This window comes from Rhea pennata, chromosome 13, assembly GCF_028389875.1.
Source record: "Rhea pennata isolate bPtePen1 chromosome 13, bPtePen1.pri, whole genome shotgun sequence".
In the NCBI taxonomy this organism is placed as follows: Eukaryota; Metazoa; Chordata; class Aves; order Rheiformes; family Rheidae; genus Rhea; species Rhea pennata.
The window spans coordinates 22,999,162-23,021,185 of NC_084675.1; the positions used below are offsets into that span (position 1 = coordinate 22,999,162).

At 49.1% G+C, this 22,024-nt stretch overlaps 1 protein-coding gene across 2 annotated transcripts; it reads left to right on the plus strand.

Moving 5' to 3' along the window:
• Window positions 1-177: 177 nt before the first annotated feature.
• On the plus strand, window positions 178-20,372 carry TCF25 (transcription factor 25). 2 transcript variants are annotated; one of them, XM_062586630.1, is made up of 18 exons: window positions 178-357; window positions 1,566-1,733; window positions 3,477-3,551; window positions 5,672-5,796; window positions 7,532-7,597; window positions 8,736-8,818; window positions 9,376-9,506; window positions 12,123-12,222; window positions 13,123-13,216; window positions 14,412-14,504; window positions 14,931-15,036; window positions 15,592-15,751; window positions 16,853-16,940; window positions 17,523-17,681; window positions 18,404-18,494; window positions 19,161-19,240; window positions 19,820-19,892; window positions 20,126-20,372. In XM_062586630.1, exons 1-18 carry the CDS (start codon window positions 178-180, stop codon window positions 20,285-20,287), a joined length of 2,034 nt encoding a protein of 677 aa, XP_062442614.1. In that variant the 3' UTR covers window positions 20,288-20,372. The 2 variants fall into 2 exon arrangements, with proteins under 2 accessions (XP_062442614.1, XP_062442613.1); XM_062586629.1 differs by lacking the exons at window positions 19,820-19,892; window positions 20,126-20,372 and having other exon boundaries at window positions 18,404-18,538; window positions 18,659-19,240.
• Window positions 20,373-22,024: the final 1,652 nt, after the last annotated feature.

The following is a 22,024-nucleotide window of genomic DNA, read 5'->3' on the forward strand; positions in this document are numbered from 1 at the left end:
GCCGCGCGAGGCGCGAGGCTGATCGCAGGCCGCCGCAGTACGCCTGCGCACGTGGCGGGGCGGGGCCGGGGCCGGGGCCGGGGCGCGCGCGGGGCGGCGGGAGGTGCGCGCGCAGGCGCGGCGGGGGCGGGCGGCGGGGGCCGGGCCGCGCGCAGGCGCAGTGCGGCGCGCGGCTCCATGTCGCGGCGGGCTCTGCGGCGGCTGCGGGGCGAGCAGCGGGGCCAGGAGGAGCCGGGCCTGGGCCAGCTGGGCCTGGTCCCCGGCCCTGCCCGCTGCCAGGAGCCGCCGGGCGTCGCCGCTGCCGCCGGTGGGCGCAGGGAGCCGGCGCGGCCCGGCGTCAGCAACCGCTTCGAGCTGGTGAGGGGCGGCGGGGGAGGGTGACCGAGGGGGGTGACCGAGGTGACAGTGGCGGCAGGGGGGGCGGCTGGGGGGGGGCGGCAGCGACTGGGGTGTCAGGGACTAGGGTGGCCGGGACTGGGAGGGGTGACGGGGCCTGGGAAGGGAGACAGCGGTGGTGGGGCAGCGGCTGGGAGGGGGTGACCGAGGTGACGGTTCCCGGGAGGGGGCTGGGGGCGGGGGGTCGAAGGGAGGTGGTGGCTGGGAGGGGGCTGCGGAGCGCCTGAGGACACGGGCCAGGGCCTCGCTGAGAGGTCTGCGTGGCCCCTGGGGCAGTGACTGGTGGGTCTGGGGGTGACCCGGGGGTGGCTTGGAGGGTTGAAGGGGAGGGCACTGGGGGTGGCAGCGAGTTGAGGCATGGACAGTTGCCTGAGGGGGCAGAAGTTGGGGCTGAACTGGGAGGAGCTGGAGGGACTGGGAGGAAGTGGAGGGAGGATGCTGGGGAGCTGAGCAGTGCAAGCTGGGGCAGGCATGGGGAGTGGGGCTGCGAGTGTTCAGCAGGCTGTGCAGGAGGGGCTACATCAGCGGTGTGGGGCGTGGGGTGGAGGTGGAGTAGAAGCTGGGAGGTGGTCAAGAAGGGGATGAAGATGTCCTTGGGAGCATTCCTGCCACTTTCCCAACCTTGCAGGATCCCAGAGCTGAAGGTCTGGGATCCTGCGGGCACTCGTGCCATAGATGAGTCCCTGGTGGAGCAGTCTGGTCCCTCCTCGCTGGGCACCTTGGCCAGCCCAAGTGGTTCTTTGGGACAGTGGTTACCTCTCCTTTCCCAAGGCTTGGCTACATTAGTGTGGCCAAGGTTGGTTTTGGGTTCTGGCCAAAGAAGAGCAGAGTCCAGGGAGGGCTGTATTTTTCTGCCGCTGTGTTGTGTAGCAGGCACTTTGTCATGGCCCTGTGCTCCCTTCTGATAAGTCAGTGGATGTTAGGCCATTCCAGGTGCTCACTAGGCAACACTCTTTAAATAAACTGTTTTCTGCCATCCAGCTGCTGGAGAAGGTGACTGGGGAAGCTGAGCCCTGCTACAGTTCTGTCACATTTGTGGAATTTTCCTCTTTCACTTCTAGATGTGAGCAGAAGAGATCTTTGTGAAGTTCTGTCCTCCTGGAAGCAGGAGAGGGCAGAAGCTATCTACGTGCCTGCCGTTTCTGCATCTTACTTGTCTGTTTGCACAGATTACCAATGAAGAATCAGAGGATGACCCATCATTCAAAGAGGAGCGAGTAGATGCCAGACTCAGAGAGCAAGATGTAGCAGAAAGGAACAGTGGAGTGCCTATAACTGAAGAGACAGAAGGTGATGGACAGAGGGACGGAGAAGATGCAGATCAGCAGGACCAAATGGTAACTAAGCTACAGTTATTTAGTAATGATGGTTGTAGCCACACAAGGTATGGAAAGAAGCCGGCCACACTTATTTTCCTGCCTATGTTAGAACTGAGCAGCTTTGTGTTAGTGACAGAGAAGTGTTTCTCTTCACTTGTGGGTGGGTTTTGTCACTGGCTAAGAGTGTGAGCATTGGGGCTCCCTCCCGTGCAGGGAGCTTAAATAATAAATGCACGTTAGCATTTGTTCAGAAGTGCAGGCTGCCCATGTTCCCTGTTTGTACCGAAGCTTGCATCTTGTTGAGTTAATGCCCCAGTCTGTTAGCTGGGGGGTAATGCGCCTACACACTAATTGAGGTTTTGCTTCAGAGAGCAAGTGGAAGATGACTGACTGGCTTCCTGTTCCTTTTGTCCTTATTCCCAAACGGCTGCCTAGTCCAAACAGGCTCTTGCCGCAGGCTCTAGCCCTGGAGCAGAATCAGCACTGTGGTATGGAGGGTTGTGTTAGGAGGTCTGTAGAATACACAGGTGTTTCTGCCTGGGATCCAAGGATCCGTTTTACAGCTGCAAAGGGGAAGTTCCTAGGACATCTCACGTCTCCCTGAGTAAGACCATGTGCTGTTTTTATTGCCCGTGTCCTCACGAGCACTGAGCTTATGCAAAGTGTGTGGGAAGGAAAGCACCCCTAGGATTCTGAAACAGAGATTGCTTTTCTGCTTCCTTTGTTGCACAACTAATCTTAGCTTGATATAGTGGATGGGGCTGGGCTCTTAGATTAATGTTCAATGAAGCATTTATTTTGGAGAGAATGATGTGGAGAACCCAAACAATGTGAATTAAACATCAAACTTCCTTCTTTATAATAGTATTTTGTTGTCATTTTCTGTTAAGAGCCCTTCCTGTAGTCTGCCCAGGCCCAGTCAACTTGCTGCAAAAATACTTCAGAGTACACATGCTTTTTCATTTAGGATTTCCCAGATAGAAATGAAAAAGCAGGTGTACTCTGAAGTTTTTACACAGCAAACTTGCCAGGCCAGGGCCACACTGGAGCCCTCAGCATGTGTCTCTCTCTGGTCTCGTGTGTCTCCCTCTGATCTGTCACGTGATAGAGCTGGATTGGGGCTGCATATGCCCCTGGTTCTGAAAACAGGTCAGGACCTATACAGCTGTTACTATAATGCTGCTATTTCTTAGATGCATTACCTCTGTAGAGCTGATGATCCTAGAAAGATGTTTTTAGCTCTATATGCTTTGGAGAAGGGCTGCTTGGAAACAGCTTGCCTGTCAGGTTGGAAAATGGTATGCAGTGATGTGAGCTGAAGTGGTTGCATCTTAGTGAGAGGAGTCTGTACTGTGTGATGCTTTCAGGCAGCTGTAAGTTTCTGTGGTAATCAGAGAGATTGCTGAAACTGTCTTACACACTGGAAAGAGAAATCTGTTTATCTTTGGAAGCAGAAGGATGAAAGATTTGGGATATGCCATATTTGGAAGAACTGTTTCTTCTCTGACTCTGTAGTCTTAGACACATAGGAGATTCTGTTGAGGTTTAACCCTTACAGTTGTGAACTTCTGGTGTTTTCCTCTGTTTTTTCCCTTGTGTCTTGATTGCTGCTTGCTGGCGAACTTGAAAGGATGAATATTGGCTTTGTTTGAAGGACCTTCCGATGTGGTGATCCCTGTGGAAACACACTTCTCCCCTTTGCAGCGTTCCTCGCTGCATTCCATGGATGTGTTCTGGCAGTTGTTTCATTTGTCTTTGCAGCCTATGTCAAGTAACAAGCCACGAAAGAAAAAAAAGAAAAGGAAAACTAAGAAAGCTTCAGCAGGCGAGAATCTGGTATGTCTGCATTTGTTCTGAGATTTAGCATTCTTGCTAATTTCTGCATTGGGGTTGACAAAATATCAATACTTACATGGTAGCAGAAAATATTTTGAGGCAAAAATGCTCCCTTTTACATAGAGCTCCTTTGAAATTATGAAATGACAACAGCAGCTTTTGATTATAGTCCTTCAAGCAAGTGGGACTGGCTCAGCTCTACCTCGGATAGTTAGATCTGAAATCCTCACAGCAGCATCTCTCTTTCATCTATGCTTTGAGGCTTTACACAGGAGGAGGCTCTTTAGGAGTGGGAAGGGTTTTTGCATTTTCACTATACTTTGCTTGCCCTACGTAAGTAGCTCTTCCAGCTCTGCAGAACTGTACAAAGCTCTCGCTGTCAGTAAGCAATGAGTCACGTTACCTTTGCTTGCTTCTCCTCCATGTGCAGCAATGCACCTTCCTCTCTGTGGTTTGACATCTAATAGCTGAATGCTGACAAAAGCATCTGCCAGTGTCAATGCATTATCAACAAACATGCTGCCAGGTGCTCTTCCAGTGGGACTTGCTCCTGTCCTTTCGGTGATGAAGGAAGCGAAGGGGACTGATTCCCTTTGACTAAGTTGTCTACCCCTAACGAAGTGTGCTTGAAGAGGGTTAAGAGCTTCACCCAGTGTCTGTATTTGTTGTGGATTAAATTGTAACAGACACTTCTATATTGAGTTATATTTTACGTACTTCACATAGACTAGGCAACTAAATGTGTTGTCCTCCTTAATCATTTAAATTCAATAGAAATAAAATTATTAAAATGGTGAAATATTTTCTGCTAAGGTTTAAAAGTCTTAATTGTTCACTTGGGGAAAATCCTTTGCTAAATTTATTAAATCATGATGTGCTGAAATTCTGAACTGGCTGTTGTGAGCAGTGGCTGCCTGTGCAGGTGCCAGGTTGACTGCCTCCTCCCAGGGAATTCACCCAGGTAAGTTCAGGAGCTGGTTGCTAAGGCTGAGAAACCGATCAATGAGTGACATGGCAGGAAAGCCTGTTTCTTTTCCCAGTGCAAGAATAACAAGGAATGGGATGGCATCTGCGAGCTCTAAGCTCTAGACAGACTTAATCCCCAGAAACAGGCCGTTTGGTTTGGTAACTAGAAATAATGCTACCTTTGTTCAATCACTTAAATGCAAAACATTAAATCTTCTTATGTATCCACTACATGCAGTTTGGCTATATTTATCTAATAAAGACAACCTCAGAATGCTGTTCATGTGTTTTGAATGGAATTCTACATTCTACCCACGCACGTCATGAGGAGAAAGTTAATTGGCTACATAAGAAATGCATCGCTTGCCATTTGGGGGCAAAATAGAGGAAAAATACGAATAGAAGTGTTATACAACAGTTTAACGTGTGTTGGAGTATATTCTCCTGGTTATCAGCAAACCGGGAAAGTGACCGTGTGTTACATTAAAACTGGGTAAAACATGCAATCTTATCATAAGGATCACAGCAGTAACTTAGTGCTTCCTTGGGAAGCAGGCAGTGAAGACTGATTATTTAGAAACTTATTAAAATCAGCAGCTCGCCGTTTTGTCATATTTTAGAAATTAAAGATTGCAGTTTAAATAAATTAGATGATGGGTGGGAAGGGGCAGACTAGAGACCAGGTGCACAGACTTGTCAGCTTTCCGTTATGTCAGGAATGACTACTGTGGCCATCTAGTTTGGGCCCAGAGCATGAGATCAGCAGGAAACCTGCCACCTCTTGCCCAAGCTAGGTGTGTTTAGTATGCATATCCAGACTCATGACTGTGCGAAGAGCAAAAGGCCTGTAATACCTTGCTCAAGTGGAGAACAGCAGCTGGCACATCTGGTGGCTGTCACGCAGTGAAGGCAGACTCGGGGGGGGATCCTGTGGGAAATGAAGAGCACTGGGTGGAGAGCAGGGGGCCTCCTTTGAGAGAGAGTGTGTGTGCACCAGAAGCGGGACATAGGGTAGCAGCTGAGTGAGAAGTGCTGGGATCAGGACAAGCCAAAGGATTTGGAGGCAGCTGGGTGTGGTTCCTTCTGGGTGACTTGTGTGCAGCAATGACTCATTTCGTAACAACGATGTTGTCTTTGCATGTGCATGTCTTAAGGAAGACAATGACCTGGAAGACATCGACAGCCTTCTGGAGAAGATTGAGGATACCAATGGGCTATCGCAACAAACACAAAGCGGAGTAATTGCTGACAGCAGACCTCTGCTCTATGTAGAGCACAGGTAGTGCTCTCTTTGCTTCCTGATTTGGCCTTGGATATGACAGGGAAATCTGTTCCACAAGAAGAGAGATAGGACACTGCCTGTATAATCTGGCTATGAGTTCAGGACCTTACTTGAAAGGGGTTGTGGTAGTGGTTGTGAGGGCAGCTCCATTTCTAACCACTGGTTTTAGAGCTATGTTCAGTTTTTAGCACTGACTGGTATTTTCTGCTCTTGTATCTGTTTTGAGCAGGTAATTGGACCAGAATGATCTTCAGAGGTCCCTTATAGCCTAAAATATTCTGTGACTCTTTGTAGAAGAATCTCTACAAAGCTGCTGAAAGCCTCAGTGCATAAAGCTTTGAAATCAAACTAGCCTGGTCAGCTGTCTGCCTGCATTCAAGCCAGCTCCTGTGAGCAGCAGGCCCCAATACTACATGTGTTCTCATCTAAAGAGGGCTAAACAATAACAGGAGCTATTTCACCAGGAAAGCTGGTTAGACTTGTCTAAGCTTTTCCACATGTGACCATTGACAAAACTGGACTAAGCGTCAAGTGCAGCCAAAAGCTGAAGAATGAATTGGCCTCAGACTAGAGATCCATCACATCTTGCCTTATATTCCACTGAAACCTGTTTGAATGGGCCAGTTGTTGGGTCCAGCATGTTTCTGAGTCCTGGATTGGTGCAGAGACTGGTAGTTCTTCCTGTTTCTGGCAAGCACATTAACATTTGTAGGCTGGGACAACTTGTCAGTTCAGGTTTCAAAACTTCCAATCACACTGTGTCAAAATTGAATCTAGCCTGGTGGGCACTCATTGCTAGTTCAGCCTGTTCAGGGTCATTTCAATAAAGCAAGGAGTGTTTGCATGCCTAGAGATGTTTTTAATTTTAGTGACTTCTGGGGTCAAAGAAACATGAGTTACAAACCTTTGAGAACTGGATAAACTCAGAGCAGTTGAGGGTTGGCGGTGCTGGATCTCTGCCTTTCTGCTCCCTCTCTTTCTTTGAGTCTTTCTCACCGGACAGCAGAGAGAAACCCCTCCTAAATATGTCTCACATCTCTGGGCCAAGTCTTACGTCAAGAAACTGTAGATGTCGGGCACATACGGTCTCTGTTTAAAAAATGCATTTTATTCCTTCCCAGCCTTTCTGCAGTCGTTAAGGTGCTTGCCCTGCATTGCATGTTGTCATTGCTAGGCTCTCAGCAGCAGGTATTTCATGTCTTGCAGACACAAGTACCCCAAGCATGCATTCCTGAACGGAGGCTGTCCATGGGCATATCCCAGACTAAGGCCCCAGATGCCCTGGAGATGGCAGTAGAGGTATTCCTAGCTCAGCACCAATTTGAAGCAGAGCACAAAGAAAGCATGCATCTGGCTGAGTAGGGATGTGGACACCTCCTGTTTTGACCACTAATTTTTAGTCTCTTTTCAGTGTGTTATGTCAGATCAGTGGTGTGTCTGACAGTTCAAAAAACTGTCTGACAGTTCAGTGGTGTGTCTGACAGTTCAAAAAATGTTTTTTTCCAGGCATCTGAAAACTAGAAGTTAAAACATACCTCAAAGAACTCTTCATTCACTAATTATACTGTACATTCCCTATTTTTACTAAATACTTAAAACTCACTTTGGGGCTTCCAAAGGCACTTCAGAGGTACAGAATATTTGGCACTGATGAAATGTGATAGAATGTGACATCAGAAGACTTGTCTGTGTTTAACTAATGGTGATTTCTTTCTTGTTTCAAACTTTTCAGAAACTTGAACCCAGAAAATGAGTTGAAGAGATACTTCGGGGCTCGGGCTGTTCTTGGTGATCAGAGGTTAGTCCAGAATTTAATATTAAATCTTTTCAAAGTCTGAGGCAGTGTGTTTGTCCTTCCCCTGATACCACTTACCGAACCCCCAGTGCTATGACAGTGTGGGGAACTTAGGGCACTGATGTGTTCCAGATGTCGTATTTATTTAATAGGTTCAATGGGGATAGGATAATATTTTTTGTGACATTCATGAGGGAGAGTAAAGCTTCTTCAGACTTCTTTTAGTAGTTGCTTTTTGTTCTGCTAATTTCCCCTCTCATTATTGTCAAATGCCCTTCTAAAGTCTTTTCACTCAAATTCACAGAATATTGACTGTTATATGTTTCTTTCTCCAGCATTTGTCATTTGTTGCTATTCAAAAATCTCAGATGTTTTGTTGAGTGGGACCTGAATACTTGCCAAGTAGTCTCGTGCATTTGCTTAGAAGGACTCAGGGAACCCACTGCTTCTTGGAGCTAAGATTTCCATGCAGTTAGATATTTGTAGTGTGGCGGATACTATCTAGAAGATCTCTGCTTTAAGGATTGAGTCAAAAAATGTGTGCATAGGAAGAGGGTAAGCTCAGAGCACTGATGGCAGAAGTGGAAGCCTTCTCTGAAGAAGTCTGTGGAAGGGTTAAGCTCCTTCAAGGAAAGATTAAAACTAAAGGCGATATCTAGGAAAAAGAAATAGTGCCTTACCTAGGGAGTACACGACTTTCTTTGAGTAGTCTTGATTTATGAATTTCTCTTGCCCTGAACCAATACATTGGTTGCACCTCTGAGTATAACTTAAACTAAATCAATTGACATTTGAAGGCCTTCTGAGAAGGGCCCTTTAATTTGTCCTGGGAAGCTGTTTGAGGCAAAGCAGCAGCTGAGAATTTGGCATGAGTGAAAATGGGGGAAAGAAGCTGTTGAAGTGGAAATGCTGGAGGCACTGGCTGGCCCAAGGAGGAATGGTTAAAGTAAGGAAAAGCTTAAGTGAAGGTATGTAGTGCCTTGAAGGGAAACATGATAAAGCTCTGGACAAAAGCTCCATATGGCCCAGCTTCAGCTGAAGAAGCAGTTTTCCCTCAATCATCCTTTTTTCTGGCTGTTTTTTAGCCCTACTCGTTCTGTTAGTGTAGAGAAACTATGACCTGTTGTGTTTGTTTCCTTAGGCCAAGGCAAAGGCAGCGCCAGTATGTCCGCAGCACGTGGCTGACAGCTCCCAAGAACACCTGGCCACGCTACAGCAAGACAGGTGAGGCTTTCAGCGCTACCTCCTGAAGCATCGCTCTGCTGCTAGCCAACGGGGCACATCAGTCATGTGTCAGTGCTGGCACAGACATTTGCTTCTGCCAGTCTGGCTTCCTAGAGCCTGAGTGCACAGAAACTGGAGCTTCTTTCTTCAGGTGCCAGGCCCAGGCTTGTCCTGGCTGATGCAGTAACCAAACCGCAGGTCAACTGATGGAAATACCTACTTTCTCAACGGGGAGAAGGACTTTCTGTGATATTGTATCTTAGCGTTTGAGCTTTTTTTCTGCTATCTTAGAGTTTGCAGGTGGTATGTACTTCCCTTGCCACAGCAGTCTTTCTGGGTTGTGAGAAATATGTGTGGAGAGAACAAATTGTCTGTGCTTTTGGGGCGGATTTGGATCTTTGATTCATGGGAGGAAGAAAAGGAGTGAAACTTTCTGAGGATTTCTGAAAATACGTCTGGCTTTGGACCCAGTGATGTGAACAAGCTTTCCACGTTTTAAGAAATGTTATGCTTACAGGCCGCAGCAGTGCTACACATATCTCCCTTGCACTCTGTAGGTATTGCCATGCAGCTGGTGGAGACAAGGAGGGGAGTGCAGTACTTCACGTTTGAGCACCATCGCGAGTACCAGCAAGTGCAGTTCAAGTTCCTGGATGCTGTGGAGTCCATGGACCCCAACAACATTGTGGTAGGTTGTGAAATTGGGATGCCCATGCTGTTACCTCCTGTGTTTCCTGCAATCCCTTTTCCTGGCAGGTGAGGTGGGCTGGTGCATTATAGTGCTCATTTTTTGGCAGTCTCGTTTTGAGCAGTAGTGTCCCATGTGCATCTCTGCGTGGGGCAAGGTAGCATTGCTTGTTGAGCTCTGTTTGCACCTTTAAATAATAAAAGTGACGGAAGTGGTGCAAATGAGATCCAGCTCCTGATGACCAAGCCTTGGTGGCTCTGTCCAGAGACCATGTCAGGTAGCCATCTGGAAGAGGAGCCTGTAGGAACCGGATGTTTGGCTGGAGGGTTAGGAATAAAGCTTCCTTGTCTCAAATTGTCAGCTGGGAAAGGAAGAATATTGTATAAACTGTTCTTTAACAGGGAATCTAAACTAACAGTTGTTCTATTTATAAGCTCTTCCATAGATGAAAAGTGTGTCTTTTCTTAGTATTTCAGCAAAACAGTCTTTGTGTTGAAAGTTCTTCAAGCGTGTCCAAGCTCATTAAACTGTATGGTAACATTTATAGTTTGTAATGATAAGCAACAGTGAAATTGCTCTGCACCCTTCTGAACCATAATTGAGGTATTTTTGCTCTGAAAACCCTGGCCACGTGAGCTTGGATACATGGACTAGAGAAGTTTCTTAAAGAGGCCATTGTCTACTGAATAAAATTTACTTCCTCCCACTTTCCCACCCTCTGCTCATAGCAACTGCTCTCTTGAGCTCATTGATTCTGCTTGTAATTAGATTGAACAATTCATATTAAATGATGCAAGGTAGTTCCTGTGCAGTAGTACTCAGTCTAGGATCCAGTCTTGAGGCCAGTTCACATATAGACTTGTATGGATGTGCAGAGCCAGACAGGTTTACTGTACTGCGTTTCAGTCCTTATGCTCCATCTCTGTTAAGCGGCCTAGCTGTGTCTAAAGGTGTTCCTACAGCCTTAGTCTTTCACTTTTCTTTCAAGAGTAAAATCTAACAGACAAGGGTTTGTTGATGCCAGAAGTACTTCAAAATCTCCAACAATTTATCTATGACAGCTGCAATACAGCTGTGTAGCCTGAGTCCCTATGTGCTTGACTGCTATGGTTGCATGCAAGATACGAAACATATTTTTTCAGAGTCCTATTCAGTGATCTTTTTCTTCTGCTTTTGCCAGTGGATTAGAAAGGTCTTGTTGGTGAAGCTTTAAGTGCTTATTATTAAGAGCATTTTTCCCAACACTATGATACTGGATGTTCCATCCCTTCTGATAAGAAAGGCTTCATGGGAACCTAGAGAAAGTGACGATAAGCAAAATGTCAGGCAAGTGGCACTGAGGCAAAGGCATTAGGCTAAAGCAGCCTGGAATATGAAAGCTTTATACTGTAGATGGGAACACTGGCCATCACTCTGGAGATGTATGACTTGTGGAATTTTTGAAGACAGGTTTTGGGGTTTTTTTCTGGGGGTTGGAAAGGGGAGAATCCTAGACATTGCGGAGTTTTGAAGTAACTCCAGTATTTTCATATTGAACCTGAGTTTTAAGTATTTAGTAAAAATAGGGAATGTACAGTATAATTAGTGAATGAAGAGTTCTTTGAGGTATGTTTTAACTTCTAGTTTTCAGATGCCTGGAAAAAAACATTTTATTTCCATTACCATTCAGGACCTGAATCCTGAAATTTTAATAGATCTGTGAAAACAGCCTCTCCATGCCCAGAGGAGAGTAAAAGCCTAATCAAATGTTAAGAATTGTTAGAAAGGGATAGAGAACAAAATAAAAATGTAATTATACCTGGTGGCTGCATCTTGAATATTCTGTGCAGTTGTGGGTCCTCTACCTTCAAATGTAGTAGGACTGAGAGACATTCGGAGAAGGATAGAAGGGATGATCAAAAGCTTGGCACAGCCTCTGTGCTAGAAAAGCAAGGTTGGCTGGGGCTCTGTTTGAGGAAAGTGCCTGAGGGAAGCTGCAACAAAGATCCCCAGTCCTGTGTGGAGTGAGGAGGGATCTGGTTGCCATCCTTTCTAACACAGGGATGAAGCTGGCAGATGCAGATTGAAGGAAGTTCTTTGCAGTGTGTATTTAAGCTGTAGATGGATCTCTGTATCACAGAGTGTGGGTGCAGAAAAGTTAGCAGGGTCAATAAGTGAATAAATTCATGAGAAGAAACTCCACTGAAGGCAATTAATGTAAGATGGCATCTCTGACAGTGGGAGTCCCTGAACCCCTAATGGTTGGCAGCTTAGAGAATATGCTGGGACTCATCACGTTCTCCTGTTTGTCCACTTTCTCAGACATCTACTGCTGGACAGGATGGATCTGTAGTCTGACCCAGTGTGGTTGTTTCTGTGTGGCTTTAATCTGTAATTCTAGCCTTACAAATGAGGTATAGCCCAGACTTGAGATATAGTGTTAGCATTAGCTGTCTGATGGTGTGGGACAGTATTCCTTTGCCTTCAAACCCAGAGGCAAGAATAGTCCCTTTCTCCTATATGCTGTATCAGGGTATTTGCCTTCCTGCCGTACTTACAGAGCTTGCCTTGTAGGCACAATGCATAAGAAACCAGTGATTCGTGCCATCACGTAACCAAGCTCCTGCTCTTCTGTAGCTATTGCTTCAGATGAACCCATACCACGTGGACTCGCTTCTGCAGCTCAGTGACGTGTGTCGCATGCAAGAGGATCAGGAGATGGCCCGTGATCTCATAGGTAAGAGCTGAAGTGAGAAGTAGGTGGACTCAGTTTTGCTTCAGTTTTAACAAAGAAATAGCAAACTAGAAGGGTTTGTTCAGCTCTGTGTTTGTGACTGTGAGCACTGAGCCTCATATAGTCCTTAGAGTAGCAATTTTTGCTGGAGGCTTTTGAGTAAAGAGCACCTGACATGCTTATCTGTCGCAAAGCACATTGACTGGACTGGTTGTCTGGACAAGAGTTGATGACATCTCACCTGTGAGAAGCCCCTTCCAGGAAGAGAGCCTGTTGACTTAGTAGCTATCAAGTACTGCGGCGTGAGGGACTGTTGCAGGAAGCCTGCTCTATCTGCAGGGAATGTGCCAACTCTCCAGGCTAGGGTGCTTTGCCTTCTTATGACCAGTATGCTGCAGGCCAGCATGTCAAGCTCTGCTCTTTGGGCACTGCAGACTGGACGGGGGAAGGAGGCGTCCTAGAGGTACTGCTGTACCACACTGAAGTGTTTGAGATGTGGCATTTAGTTACTTGGGTATGCATTCTTCAGCATGATAGGAAAGACCAGAGGTGCAGTGAGGACAGGATTTTTGGCTTCCACCTCTGAAGATGGTTGTGACAGAGGCAATTGTAGCCCAGACCTCTTCCAGAAGAGTTACTTTTTGCAGCCAGAGCATGATCTAATACCTGGAGAAGGGTAATAATGCTTGCTTGCCTTGATCTCTACTGGGACCATATATTCTAAAGTGGTTTTGCACCTTGCTAGGGTGTGAAACAAGCTCATTTCATGGCCTGTGGGTTCCTGAGCCCTCAATTATTGATGTCCGGGCCAAATCAACTGTCATATGGGGAACACTGAGGTACAGGGAGAGCATGCTGTGCTGGGATGATGGCATGCCCTGATGGTGTTCGTGCTGTGTGCAGAGAGAGCGCTGTACAGCCTGGAGTGTGCGTTTCACCCCGTTTTCAGTCTCACCAGTGGAAGCTGCAGGCTTGACTACCGGCGACCGGAGAACAGGTAGGTGGTTCACCTGTCTGTGGTGTGTCTGCTGGAGAACAGTTACCGGTGTGCTGATGGCCTATTTTGGACACGGAGACCCAGATTCACAGTATCTGCTGCATCATCTACACTTGCAAGCGGTGGCTGGGGACCTTGAATGCCCCTTTCTGACAGAATAAGTTTTACCAGTCAGCAGTCAGTAGCAATGCCCCTTGGCAAAAGGGAAAAAGGCAAAACATCTGTAAACACAGGCAGTGCTTGTGAGAAGGGTGCAGGTGCTGGAGACTTCAGCTTCACTGGATCACTTACACTGATGTAGACTGAAATTTATTGTAAAGTACCCTCTTTCCCGAGGGATTTCTCATCTAAGCATTAGTTTTTCCTCCCTGTTGGTGTCCTTTTCAGTACACTTATTACCTGTTACTGCAAAAAGACACTTGTTTTTTTGTCACAGAAATACTCACTGTGGGTTTATGTCTGTGTTTGGTCTCCTGTGTGCTGTCTGCTCAGCCCTTGTTCCCAGCACTTGCACTTTTCAAGGCCTGGCTGTTTATATAATATTGACAGTTATGCAGCTGCAGAGAAAGGTGACTTTTTTCTTGTAATTTTCCAGTCAGCTGACCTAAGTAATCTCTCCCAAATCTCTATACCTTGAGTTTGCTCAGCTTTCCAGTTCCCATTTGCTGACAGACTTTGTGCCGTCTGTTACCTGAACGCTGTGATCTGTATCTTACCCAGGTGGGATGTTAGTCCTTTCCGCCGTGTACATGTGGTCATGCACACACTGTGTCGCTGTCCTCTCATAACGCTGAGCTGAGGCATGGTTGTGCTAAGCCTGCAGGATGCAGGCTCTAGGGATTTACTTATTTCTTTTGTTGTGAATCATCAGAGCTGGTGCTGTGGTGTGCACCAGGCTATGGGTCCTTCGGGAGCAGAGGTGAAATAGGCCACAATTTTGTCATCTCCCTGCTTGTACAGTGGTGTGAAGATCAAAAATCTGCGATGAGAATCTGGAGCCTCCTTGGGGGGGGGGGTGTCTGGTATTCTGTGTTGAAGCACTAGGATGGGGTTCTGGGGTCCTGCTTGGCTGTACAGCTGCATTAATACCTGAGGGAGGAGGCGTTCAGGCTGACTGGTTTGTTACCCTTAAGTGAAGTGAGGCACTCTTCTCTAAATTTGGCTTCTTAAACCTGTTCTTATTCTGTCTATGCAGAGCTTTCTACCTGGCTCTCTTCAAACACCTGATGTTTCTGGAGAAGAGGGGCTGTCCTCGGACAGCCCTGGAGTTCTGCAAGCTGATTCTGAGGTAAAGGCCTCAATGGAGTGCTTCATCCACATTTCCTCCAGGAAAGCAAGGTCCTCTCCACTACTGAGCTGTGGGCCTGGCTAATATGGAGAAAGGCCTAACAGAGCCCAGAGTTTTTACAGAGCGTATGTGCAACAGTGGCTTCAACCTGCTGTATTTGTGTGGCCCTTGATCTTCCTCCTGTGTCGTTCCACGGAGGGCCTATCACCCCTCTGCAGGAGCATGGACTCAGGAGGGACAGGCACAGCTCTTGCTGTGCCTGCCATGTGGGGATGATTTTATTCTCCTCATCTCCATTTGCTGAGTCATAGAAACTTTCTGGATGCTAGTTGGGAAAGTCTTGTTTGACTTAGAAATGAGGGCAGCTACTTAAGCTTCTGTGACACTTATTTTGGTTCCTCCCATTGTGCTTGCCGCTCTCTGAAGCCTTGATCCGGAGAACGACCCGCTGTGTGTACTGCTGCTGATTGATTTTCTGTCCCTTCGAGCTAGAGAATATGGTTTCCTGACACGCATGTTCCAGGAGTGGGAGGTGAGTTGCCAACAGGCCACCCTAGCGTGAGACAAGGCAGAATAAGGAGGGAGCAGGTTCCTGGGGCTTGGGTTCCTGGGGCTCGGGTTCCTGGGGCTCGGGGCTTTTCAATGGGCTGTCTTCATGTGAGTAGGGTTGGAAGAGGGGGGAAGCTGTGTCATTAAAGTGAGAGGAAAAACACTTGTATCTCTAGAGCTGTGTAAAAATTATCTCCTGCAATTTCTCTCCAAAGTAGACCCTCTGAGCTACATTGTATATCATTTTCATAACTGGCTTAACTGTTTGGGGGCTGTCTCATGGGCAGGCTGGCATCCTGAGATCTTAGAATGACCCATAAAAGTTAGGATGCTTGTTTTGTTGTAATCCTGGTACCTTATAAACAGTTACGTCAACTCAAAATTGCTTTCTCAGTTGTGGCAACACCAAGCCAAGCCAGAGACTGGAAAGTAATTTACTCCAGTAAGCAAGAAATCCCACCAAACATACAGTTCAACTGTGTTGAAATCACTCTATATGTCTTCATTTCTTACTAAATCTATCCTTTTGATCCCACAGAGTCACCGAAATTTGTCCCAGCTCCCCAATTTTGCCTTCTCAGTTCCGCTGGCCTATTTCTTCCTGAGCCAGCAGGAGGAGCGCTCGGAGCTGGAGCTAAGCCAAGCCCGGGAGAGAGCTGCCCGGCTCATCCAGCTTGCGCTGATTATGTTCCCAAGCGGTAAGTCTGTCCCCACTGGTAAGTCCATCCCCACAGGCTTTGTCGCTGTCTTCACCTGCAAAAGCAAATGAAGGTTCCAGGCAGTCAAAAACAGTAGCAGCAGTTTGCCCGTGGGTTGCAAATGGTGTCTGCCATAGTCTGTGTGAGACAGGAGCCCAGACTCAGAGGGGTGACACGGGTCATACAGATCAGCAGTGACAGGCACTGCTGTAAGAGTCCAAGATGTATCTGCAGCCAGCTGTGGGCAGCAGTGGGGTTCAGCCTTTCTGCCCTGCACCTTGGCAAGGCCAGAGAGAGCAAGCAGTGGAATCAGACAGGGCCGACACAGCGTTGAGTCTGCCGTGTCTTAGGAGGAGATCAGCATCTGTTCTCTCTGCTCTTCACTCTCCTGTCAGAGCATCTGATGCCCTTTCACTGTAGATAGTCACAGGCACGCGAGCTGGGGGAGGGTGAGAACTGAAATCTTGGAGCAGGAAAGTGGTTTACCACAGGATTCCTCAGAGCAGAGACAGCAAGTCTCTCTCAGCTCTCCCTCCAAGGCACTGCTGCGCGTTAGATGTGGTCTGTACGGGTACTCATCGCTCTTGCTTTTATCCAGTTAGGGCTCCTGTCCCTGAAAAGAGATAAGCAGCCCTTCCAGGCCCAGAGGGGACACAGAGTGCCAGGGAGGATGTGCCTTTATAGGCAGGAACAACCAGCTTTTGAACAGAGCTTTAGTTTGTGTTGGCTGAAAACATCTTTTTTGCTGCTTGTCCTGGTGACTGAAATAAAACCCTTGTTCAAGTTCAAAGGCTGGCAGCATTAATTGCATAGAATTGCACCTTATCTCACTGAAAAAAGTTTGTCCATGTTTTTTTTTTCCTTTCCTTTGGATCTGTTTCCATCAGCCACACAGGAAATAAAACACAGCATGACGCTGTCAGCTTCACAGCTAGAGTTTATCTTTGTGTTGGTTCTTATTCAGCGCCCCCGACCTGTTGGGAGACTTGCCCTCGCTGGGTGGGGGCCTGTCTCTCCGCAGCCCTGGCAGGGTTGCCTGGCCGCTCCCATGGCAGTTCTCGGCAGTCTGTTGAAAATGAGCTATGTGACTTTCTTCTGCAGTTCTTATGCCGTTGCTGGATCATTGCAGTGTGCAGGCAGATGCCAGGGTCACATCCCATTCCTTTTTTGGGCTGAACGCTCAGATAAGGTAAGACCTGGAGATGTTCTTATTAAATAGAAGAAATCAGTTCTTCTAGTAGTGAGACTCTTGCTTGCTCAGGCAGTTAATTGAGTTACAAGCTGTGGAGAGGAATATCTATTCTTTCTGAATAAGGTATGCTGAGAGGCTGTCAGATGCTTTGATAATGGATTCCCATAAAAGCTACCAGATAAGTCTAATAGACCTGCTTCACCTTAACGTAGATGGGTCAGGAGTTCATACTGTAGCTTGCTGATACATGTAGCAACAGGACAACGTGTGCATGCTTTTGGGGCAGGCTGTCTCCTGCCAGTCTGGGTTTCCCTGACACGTGTCCTGTAAACACATGAATGGTATCCCCCTCGGGTAAAGACAGTAGAACTTTCATCTCTTGACTTTGTTTGTCCCAGAAATAGACAGAGGCAGAAAAACTGGGGAAGGTGGATGTAAACAGCAGAGCTGGGAGCCTGTGATTCCTCTCTTCTTATTCTCACACTGAAGCACAGTCCAGAGTCAAGCCCTTTCTAGACAGCACAGGTACTTGCAGGCAGGAGGAAGGAAGGGGCCCTGAATAGTAACTGTCTCCTATAGCCAGCCTCCTGCCTTGAACCAGCTGACATCCCTCTATGTGGGACGGACTCACTCCCTGTGGAAGGACCCCGCTGTCATGGCCTGGCTGGAGACAAACGTCCACGAGGTGTTACGCAAGGTGGATGCCAGGGACCCGCTGGTGGAGGAGTGTGAGCACAAGTAAGTGCGGTAGGCGGAGATGAACAGCTCTTATACTGGATGAGGGTGCAGAAACACTGGGACAGACCAGGCCAGAGAGTTCTTTAGATGAGAGAGAAGTTCTCTCCTGGGCAGCAGAGACTTTGGCATTGGCTCACAGCCCCAAAGCTGCTGATGTTGAGGGTTAAGCTGTGAGGCCAGGAAGGCAGAGGCTCTCTTCTTCCTGGCTTTGTACAACGGTGAATTAAGAACTGTGGCTCTTGCTCATTGAGGAAGGTGTGCTGCACTGGCTTCTTCCAACCTTGACTGTTGCGTGTGCCTTGGAAGCAGTGCAGAGAAGACGAAGGGGTTACTGCTGCCTGGGAGCTGCAGGCAGTGACTGCACAGGCTCAAAGGCATTTAGCACGCAGGGCAGGGAAGTGCTTAGAACAACTTCCAGTGCTTCTGAGAAGCTGGAGAGGGAGGCATTAAGTGTTGTTCTGAATTGAAGTTAGTTTGCTCTGCTGACTTGCAAGGAAGTGGTGAGAGGTATCTGTGCAGCGTCTCTGAGCTCTTTCATCTAGAGGTCAGCAGCCACTAAGCGACTTTGGCTTTGCCTCAGCTCTCTCTGATGTGGCAAGTCCCAGCAGAACCAGGGATGAAGCTAACATTGCACCTAGAGAAGCAGAAATGAAGAGCTTGTGCTGAAGCGTGTTCTGTGCAATCTCTGAGCAGAAATCCTCTGTCTCCCCTCCCTGCCTTAGGAGGAAGATGCGATACCAGAGTGCACCCAGGAATATCTACCGACATGTGATCCTCTCGGAGATGAAGGAAGCCACGGCAGCTCTGCCTCTGGTGAGGGGCCTTAAGGTGGCCCAGATGGCGTTGCTGTGTGCGATGTAATGGCACTTGCATCCCTGTTATGCAAACAAAAAAACACAGCCATTGGAGGGGTCCCAGAGAGGACACACAGATAGGTTATTTTGCCAGACTTAACGGTTCCTTGTGCCCCACAGAAGAGAGGGACTTCAGCTTGCTGCTGTGTCCCTTTGTGCTGCCCTTGGGTTGCTAGCAGCAAGAACGCCATGCTTGGTTCATGGAAGTGCTGGTGCACACTGTGGTGCTGGAGGAAGAGACAAGAAAGCAAGGTCCAAAGCATGTCCCAAACTTAGCAATATTGCACCAACAGTTAAAGGAAGTCCCTTGGTCTTACTCATCATGGCTTGTTTGCCCAAGCAGTCCAGCGTGTTTTCCATCCTGCTTTTGGGAAAAGACATTCTGGCACTGCAAAAATAAATGTCCACATGACCTCAGAGTGCCTTCGCTGTTTGCACTGTTTCCTGGGACACCTCAGAATAAGGCACAGAGAGGCAAGTGTAGTTGCCCAGACTGCAGCTGGTGCCTAGCTCTGTTGTGCTCCCTCATATTAAGGCCTGTCCAAGTGGTTGGACTGTCTCCATGCCTTAGTGTTTGCTGCTGGCGACAGCACAACCTTCACCTCTTTCTTTCTCCCTTCTCCAGGAGGTGACATCACAGCCTGTAATGGGGTTTGACCCCTTACCTCCCTTGGACTCCATCATTTCCTACACCCGACCAGAAAGGTACCTTCTGCATCCCTTGTTTCTGCACTGGCCCAGCTAACACATTCCCAATATGTCTGCTCGGTGCTCGGAGCTGATGTCACCCTCCGTGTAAGAGCCTGGCTTATGGCTCTCGCTGACAGGCGAATTACACAGGCAGGACTTGTCCTGCTGCTTTTGCTTATTGCTGGTGGTCGCCATCAGAGACAGCAGCTATTCAGAGCCTTTAGGACAAAGGCTGTTGAAAAATATTGGTTGGCATTAGCATCTCTTAATTGCAGCCAGCCTCTGTGTGCAAAGACTGTTTAGGTGAAGCTGGTACATGTCTTACACACTGACCCTGCTAAAAACCTGGTAGTGCCTTTAGTGATCATTTTGCCCAGAGCCTGGCCAGCTGCTGGATGCTTGCAGCAAGCAAATCTCTGTGAATGCCCCAGCCTTGCTTTCGGGAAGCCTGGGCTTGCTCAGGTAGGTGCTGTGTGTTGGTACCGAGAGTATGGCCCTCTCCAGCTTCTCTGCACTGTCTCAGCCCGAATGGGTGCCGAAAGGTCAAATACCAATTTACCCCCTTAACAGTGTTGTGTGACTTTTCTCTTTCAGAACGAATCATCCATCCAATGAAAGCACTTTATCTCTCTTCTTCCGATCACTGTTGCCAAATTTTAACTTACAGGTATGTGCTGTCAGCTGCTGTTGGCAAATCTGAGCACACTTTTGCTTTCAATACAGACAAAAGTATCTACTGCACAGTGTTTCTGCAAAGGGAGTGGCTCTTGGCATATGCAGTTCATAAACGTCAGGTTGCAGAATAGCCTGATTCTCCCTGGCAGGCAACCTTGCCTCTTTGCCTGTTTGCTGCAGGCAGGCAGCTCTGCAGCTGGGTGCTGTGGCTCTGCTCTCTTGCAGGCGGACATCAGACACGATGGGGATGAAGAGGCTGGAGCAGGCCAGGACCTTAACCAGGGGGTGAACAGGCTCATGGCAGCCATGCGGGACATGCTGGCAAACATCCAGTTTCAGGAGCCCCCGCGAGATGACAATCCCGAAGGCGATGCAGACTGGGACTGAGCTGAGAGCGTGCATCTTCCGCCATCACACTGTGTAATCGCACCCCTGACCTGTCTTGCACTCCAATAAAGTCACACAAACCAGAGAGGCCTGCTCTTTGTGGTCTCTTGGTGCAGGGACAGAGCGTTCTCCGGTGGAGGCTTCCACTGCAGGCTCTTGGCCTTTCAGATCTCTTAGTGTGGGGCCAGGTACTACCTCAAAATGGCAGAGCTAATCTGTAATGTCCCTCTCCCAGGAGGGACATGCATAATGGCTAGAGTCTTTTCTGCCCTCTTTCCTGTAGCCCCTTCAGCTTCAGCCTGAAGGAAGTGGCAAAGAGCATCCTTCCCTCCCTGAAACCCCCCAGGTCTCGTGAGGGTCACTGCTCGTCGAAAGCGGGCTCGGTGGTCACTGTTGCAGCACTGTCCCCTCAGGGCCTCGGGGCGCGAGTGGACCAGGGCTGTGCGTGGGCTCTGGCCTGGCCCTTGGCAGTATGAAGGAACAAGTTGTGCTGGGTGCTGTGCTGGTGCTCCGGGTGCTGCAGGTCTCCATGGGCGCCTCACCGAGGTGCAGAGGGAGCAGCTCTCGTTGGCAATGCAGCTGTTTGATTGAGCTGGGTGCGGAAAGGATGCCCTCTGCCCCCCTTTTTTTTTTCCTTTTTGTTTCCGCATTTTGCTACCTTTGAGCAGGGTACAAAAGGGTGCAGAGCCAGGAATGAGGTCAGCTGTAATAAAACTCTCGTGGGCAGCAACCATGAGCAAAAGCTTTTACATTTCTGCTGTGTAATGGTGTATGTGTCTCCCTAATGCTGAGCCAGGCTGCACTGTCCAGAAAAATCCTCCTCCTCTGTTGCAGTGCCCGCTCCAGCCGCTGTCTCTGCTGCATCCCAGGAGCAGCCTGGCTAATGAAGCGGGAGTCCTGCGCGGGGAGGAGGGGGGTCCACAGCAGCCCTGTCCTGCAGTCTGCGCTGGCCCATGCCCAGGCTCTCGGCACTGGAGGCTCGGTTCTGCCCCCAGCACATCCCAGGCAGGAGAGCAACCGGGGCTCTGCCCGCGGGGAGGAGCGCCCCATCCGCTCCCCGGGCCTGCGCCGCTGCTGCTGGCTCCGTGTGTGCTCTCAGAAGCTGCAGACGGGGCATTTTAGGGCTTTGCTCTCAAAGGCTCTGTTGATAAAGCTGAAATCAACTGCACGTATCGGTGCACTGTGTAGCTGAGTAAGAGCCAAAAGAGGGGAAGACGGTGCCCGTTGTCTGGCTGCCTCGTGCGTGCGTTCCCTGCCAGCCCGGGTTTGCTGCCCAGGAGGACCCAGCAGTGGGGAGTGTTGGGGGACGCCGTCTTCCCGAGGGGCTGGTGCGACGAGCGGGGCTTGGAGCCTGGCGCTGCCCATGCGGCCGAGGCGCAAAGCCAGCTCTCGCCTGGCCTCGCTGCTCCCGGGGCTGCCGGCGGCAGGGTGAGCACACGCCGGGCTGCGCTCGACGGGCAGCTCCGGCTCGCCAGAGCGCATGGGATGATTCCTGACCCGTCCCTGCCGCGCTGGCGGGGTGAGGACGGGCCCTGCCCAGCGCCGTCGCCCAGCCCGTGCAGAGGCGCTTTCATCCGCGGCAGGGCCGCCCGAGGAGGGGCCCCCGGCAGCCCGCGGGAAGCAGCTGGAAGCAGCCGCGGGAACGGCCTTTCTGCGCCGACGTGGCCGGCTCCATGGCAGCTGCGTGGCTCCAGGCATCAACACCGAGGCGAAGGCACATGACGGTCGTGTGCCTCC